This window comes from Cetorhinus maximus, chromosome 11, assembly GCF_964194155.1.
Source record: "Cetorhinus maximus chromosome 11, sCetMax3.hap1.1, whole genome shotgun sequence".
Taxonomy (NCBI): Eukaryota; Metazoa; Chordata; class Chondrichthyes; order Lamniformes; family Cetorhinidae; genus Cetorhinus; species Cetorhinus maximus.
Genome location: NC_135889.1, coordinates 38,245,810 through 38,251,809, shown reverse-complemented (window position 1 = coordinate 38,251,809; position 6,000 = coordinate 38,245,810). Strand labels below are relative to the sequence as shown.

The 6,000-nt window shown below is 41.9% G+C and overlaps 1 protein-coding gene across 1 annotated transcript in view; it reads right to left on the bottom strand.

The window, feature by feature from the left end:
* Positions 1-1,270: 1,270 nt before the first annotated feature.
* Positions 1,271-6,000, bottom strand: part of LOC144686981 (protein boule-like) — a 157,180-nt gene continuing 152,450 nt past the window's right edge. The window contains exon 11 of the mRNA XM_078552819.1: positions 1,271-1,429. Within this exon, the coding sequence (XP_078408945.1) occupies positions 1,271-1,429 (159 nt within the window). The remainder of the gene's footprint in view (positions 1,430-6,000) is intronic.

Below are 6,000 nucleotides of genomic sequence, written 5' to 3'. Positions count from 1 at the left end.
AAATGTGCAGCACGGCAGCGGCCCGATTTACACCCTGCTTCATTTTCCTTTCCATTGATTTGAATGAAAAGGGAAAATTGGGTGGTGTGTAAATTGGGCGAGTCACTCCCTGTTGTAGTTTCTCAGAACAGTTAAATGGTGGGAACAGTTAAATCATCCACTGTCTCAAAATTAATACTTAAAAGTTCGGATAGTGCCAAATTTTCAAAAAGTCTGATATAAATATTTATACTACCTTGAGCAAATGGAACTGAAACGTATTTTTAATAGAACACATGCACTCACAGATACCTTTGTTTTATGGTGAAACAGTAAATGCACTTAAATGTTACAATGTCAGTTGAGTATTCAGGATGCACCAATTTGCACTACATCTAGAACTCTAATAATTACTTAACCATACCTAAGCTACAACTAACAAACTAAACTATAGTAAAACAGTAATATTTCAACATTATACTATATTAATTGTTTATCCTAGCTATGTAAAAACGACATTATAGAAAGATACGTATAAATGGGCAACACAATAAAAGGTACTGTGTGCAAAAGTAAGTGGTCCAAAAGGCAGGGCTTTTACTCAAGCCTTACACACTAAATAAACCATCCACATCGAGTGGGAAAGGATAAAAATAATTCCATCTAAATTAACTTACTTTAATATTACAAAACATATTACTATAAATAAAAGATACATAAATGATAAAAAATCTAATTGTATGAATCTATGTGGAAAATACAAATAATAAAAAGGAAAAGATGTAAAAACGTGTAAACATTAAAATTCCTTAAAAATTAGAGGTGCGACATTCAAGCTCAAAACTGAGGCTTGTTTCCTTCTTCCTGTTAAATAAATTTCTACTTCTAACCTCCTGCTATTTCTCAAAATCAGCATAACTACTGCTCTGTACCCAACAGCCACATATTATGCCTGGTCTGGATTATTTGCAACTTCTAAGAATTCACATTGTTGCCATGATTCTTAAAAATATTCTGGTTCTAACTTACACTGCAAGATCTCTTCAGTTTGAAGTATAAAATGCAGACATGCTCAGACATATTAACTGTGGCATGTTTGATAACATAACATTTTTCCAATTTACAAACCAAGATGCCTTAGTTACTTATTTAAGCCTACACTATTTAACCAAATAAATTTTTATATCTTTAAGAATCACTTCTTACATGTACTTTCAAAGATTAAGACTCATCAATTATGTCTCCTTTCATACGTATGTGTTCCAATACAACAATGGCGTTACAAATTCTTCTACTTAACAGATTCAGTTGAAGAAGGTGGAGTAAGAATAGAATCTTCTGCTCTGTATTCCTTCCTCAAATGATAATGTGGACTGCGTGTGTAACGAGGTTTTATTCCGACTGGTGGAGGTTGGGAAAAATTTCTTCTGACAGGATGCAACCTAGATTCCTGGAGGCAAAACATATAATACAGGATCATTGGAAACCATGTTTATTATCAGTGCTCATAATGTTAGCCTAAACTAACTATAACACTAGGCAAAAATTAAACTTCCTTGTACGATCCCTTGCTTTGATAATAAAGTATGATAATGTTATCATTTCTATCATTGCCAAAATGATAGAAATGTATGAATGAAACTGAAAGTAGTTTTAAAAACAAAATTGGACAATAGTCTGGTTCAGCAATAGCCTTTGAATAATTCCAAGACCTTTCTGTCTCCATACTTTTTTTATGGTTACAAGGCCCAAAACTGGACTTATAAAAGCTACTACCAACACTACAATTATTTACTTAAAGCGCAGATTACTGAGTGGGTCTACACTACTTATTGTGGAAAAACTGACACAAATTCAGGATATTCACTTATATAGTTTTCAATAGGAAAGCAAAACTCTTAAGTTCAGCTGATTTTCTTCTTTTCCTGTACTTCAGTTCAAGTGATCCAGAACACTGCAAAGGCATTCTCGAAACCAGTTTGAAGTCATGAGTATGAAAATAGGCTTCGGGAATTTATGTATCGCAGCTGTGCATTGGACACACTTAGCAATGGTTTTGGGTGCACAGCAATGAATTGTGCTGCTGCAGGTCTTTCGAGATGCATGTTTCTTGTGGTGGTTTGGCTGCATCAGTTTCAATTTTTTTTGGCTGTTTGCATCAATTTAAAAATGTATTACTCTCTTGGAACAAAAACAAAAATACCTGGAAAAACTCAGCAGGTCTGAGAGCATCTGTGGAGAGGAATACAGTCAACGTTTCAAGTCCGAATGACTCTTCATCAGAACTAAGGAAAAATAGAAAAGAGGTGAAATATAAGCTGGTTTAAGGGGGGGGGCGCGGTGGTGGGACAGGTAGAGCTGGATAGCGGGCCAGTGATAGGTGGAGATTGCCAAAAGATATACTGGACAAAAGGACAAAGAGGTGTTGACGGTGGTGATATTAGCTAAGATATGTGCTAATGGTGACATTAAGGGTAGAAAGCAGGACGAGCAAGGTACAGATAGCCCTAGTGGGGGTGGGGGGAAGGGATCAAAATAGGCTAAAAGGTAGAGATAAAACAATGGATGGAAATACATTTAAAAATAATGGAAATAGGTGGGAAAAGAAAAATAAAAATTATTGGAAAAAGGGGGATCGGAAAGGGGGTGGGGATGGAGGAGAGAGTTCATGATCTAAAGTTGTTGAACTCAATATTCAGTCCGGAAGGCTGTAAAGTGCCTAGTCGGAAGATGAGGTGCTGTTCCTCCAGTTTGCGTTGAGCTTCACTGGAAATTTGCAGCAGGCCAAGGACGGACATGTGGGCATGAGAGCGGGATGGTGTGTTGAAATAGCAAGCGACAGGGAGGTCTGGGTCATGCTTGCGGACAGACCGAAGGTGTTCCGCAAAGCAGCCACCCAGTCTGTGTTTGGTCTCTCCAATGTAGAGGAAACCGCATTGGAAGCAGCGAATGCAGTAGACTAAATTGAGGGAAGTGCAAGTGAAATGCACAAAGGAGTGTTTAGGCCCTTGGCTGGTGAGGAGGGGGGGGGGGGGGGGGGGGGGAGAAGTAAAGGGACAGGTATTGCACCTTCTGCGGTTGCATGGGAAGGTGCCATGGGAGGGGGTTGAGGTGTAGGGGGTGATGGAGGAGTGGACCAGGGTGTCACGGAGGGAACGATCCCTGCGGAATGCCGCCGGGGGGGTGAAGGGAAGATGTGTTTGGTGGTGGCATCATGCTGGAGTTGGCAGAAATGGCGGAGGATGATCCTTTGAATGCGGAGGCTGGTGGGGTGATAAGTGAGGACAAGGGGGACCCTTATCATGGTTCTGGGAGGGAGAGGGAGGTGTGAGGGCGGATGTGCGGGAGATGGGCCGGACACGGATGAGGGCTCTGTCAACCACCGTGGGTTCCAGTGAAGCTCAACGCAGACTGGAGGAACAGCACCTCATCTTCCGACTAGGCACTTTACAGCCTTCCGGACTGAATATTGAGTTCAACAACTTTAGATCATGAACTCTCTCCTCCATCCCCACCCCCTTTTTCCAATAATTTTTATTTTTCTTTTCCCACCTATTTCCATTATTTTTAAATGTATTTCCATCCATTGTTTTATCTCTACCTTTTAGCCTATTTTGATCCCTTCCCCCCACCCCACCCCCACTAGGGCTATCTGTACCTTGCTCGTCCTGCTTTCTACCCTTAATGTCACCATTAGCACATATCTTAGCTAATACCATCACCATCAACACCTCTTTGTCCTTTTGTCTAATACATCTTTTGGCAATCTCCACCTATCACTGGCCCTCTATCCAGCTCTACCTGTCCCACCCCCCTTAAACCAGCTTATATTTCACCTCTTCTCTATTTTTCCTTAGTTCTGATGAAGAGTCATTTGGACTCGAAACGTTGACTGTATTCCTCTCCTCAGATGCTGTCAGACCTCCTGAGTTCTTCCAGGTATTTTTGTTTTTGATTTCCAGCATCTGCAGTTTTTTGCTTTTACTCTCTTGGAAGTTGTCTTAGATGTCTGATTGCAATATCAGATAAACAAGGCCCCCTATTTGATAAAAGATGCTATTGGAACATTGCTGCAAGAGGTGCAGCTAGGGAGGAAGAGGGGTGCGGCTCATTTCCCCAGGGATGGCCATAGGGTGCCTTAAGATTAAGGGGTGAAAAACATGGCAGGAGAGGGCTAGCTTGCTCAATGTTGCATGCACCAACCATGGTGATACATCTACAGTGTTGGAATAATTCAACCTCACAAAGGAGGGAAAAAGCAAGATACTGCAATGCTAGTGCATTTTTAGACACTGCAATTCTTAGTTTTGCAACCTCACCTTTCTTACCCATCACTCTTTTTTTTACCCAAAATCCTTCCTTGATGCCTATGCTGCTGTACCATGCACTTTCCAGCATTTGGCTTGTCCAACTCATCTTTCAGCATCATGACAAACAAGACAGCTCAACGATCACCTGCTGTTGCATCTTTCTATCTTCACAATATACATGGAAGTTAATTATATTATCAAGATTAAGTGTACACAGGTGAAGGGCATTAATTAATTACGTGAGATGGTGTTGTAGTGGTAATGTCACTGGGCTAGTACTCCAGAGGCACACAGCTCTGGGGACACAGGTTCAAATTCCACCATGGCAGCTGGTGGAGTTTAAATTCCATTAATAATTCTGAAATTATAAAGCTAGTAATGCTGACCATGACAACGATGATCGATTGTTGCAAAAACTCATCGGGCTCACGAATGTCCTCTAGGGAAGGAAATCTGCGATCTTTACCTGGTCTGGCCTACATGTGACTCCAGACCCACAGCAATGTGGTTTACTCTTAACCGCCCTCTGAAATGACCTGGCAGGCCACTTAGTTAAAGGGCAATTAGGAATGGGCAACAAATGCTGGCCTTGCCAGTGATGCCAAAATCCCATGAAAGAATAAAGAAAAAAGTACCATGAGCACACATAATGAAAGACTGCTGGGACACTGGGTGTTGGCTAGCAAGGAAGCAGCAATTTGTAATGTTGCATTCTGTAAATAAATCTAGTATTAAGTAACAAGATTGACGTCTGGTTTCCTACTTCACCATCTGGATTTACAGTCATTTAACATTGTAGCAGAGGATGGTTGCCTAAAGGTAAAGATTGGAAACTGAGGGAGGAATTTTCCATTTTTGAAACTAAGTGCCATGGTAGGCGGGTTTAATGGCACATTTCCCACTGGGCGGCATAGCGGAAAATTGAGGCTGATTTTGCACTCGGAAGCTAAATAATTATGCATAGTCAGGTCAGGAACCGATTCATCCACCCCGCCATAATGCGGTTGAAGGTCTGTGTGCCATATTTAATGCCACCCAAACACACATATTCACTTTCTCTAGCAAGTTTTGTAAAGAAGACATCCCCAGATGGTTGTGTCGAGAAAAAAACCTTAGCCAGGTTTAGTAATGACACCCCGAAGGCCCTCATCGATGGAGTCTGCCAACACCAGGATGTCCTCTACCGCAGGGATGGCTCGAGGAAACCCAGCAACCTCACCTCACCGGCCTGGGAGGCAATCGCAAGGGAGGTCAGCGCATCGTACAACTGCCATAGAGTGTAGGAAGTGGATGAATGATTTCATCTGCTCCAAGCAGGGTAAGTCAACCTTCAGCTCACTCTAATCTCACACTCATAATGGCATCATGCACTCAAAGGATTACACTGCTCAGCGATCTCACACAATATATGCAGGGGTCACATCAGCACTGTTTGTCTCATGGGCACTTTACTTCACCAGCATCTCATCTATCATGCTGCACAAACTTCATCCTCACTCCGTACTAAGGAGGGCTCAGCACACAGCAGGCATGCATGCTTCCTGACCTCTCACCATCTCTCCTCATCACATTCCATCCATTTGTTTTCATGCAGGCCAAACTTGCCCACAAGAGGGAGAGCCGACGTCCTTTTTATCAATTTATTCATTCATGGGATGTGGGCGTCACTGGCTAGGCCAGCATTTATTGCGCATCCCTAATTGCCCTTGAG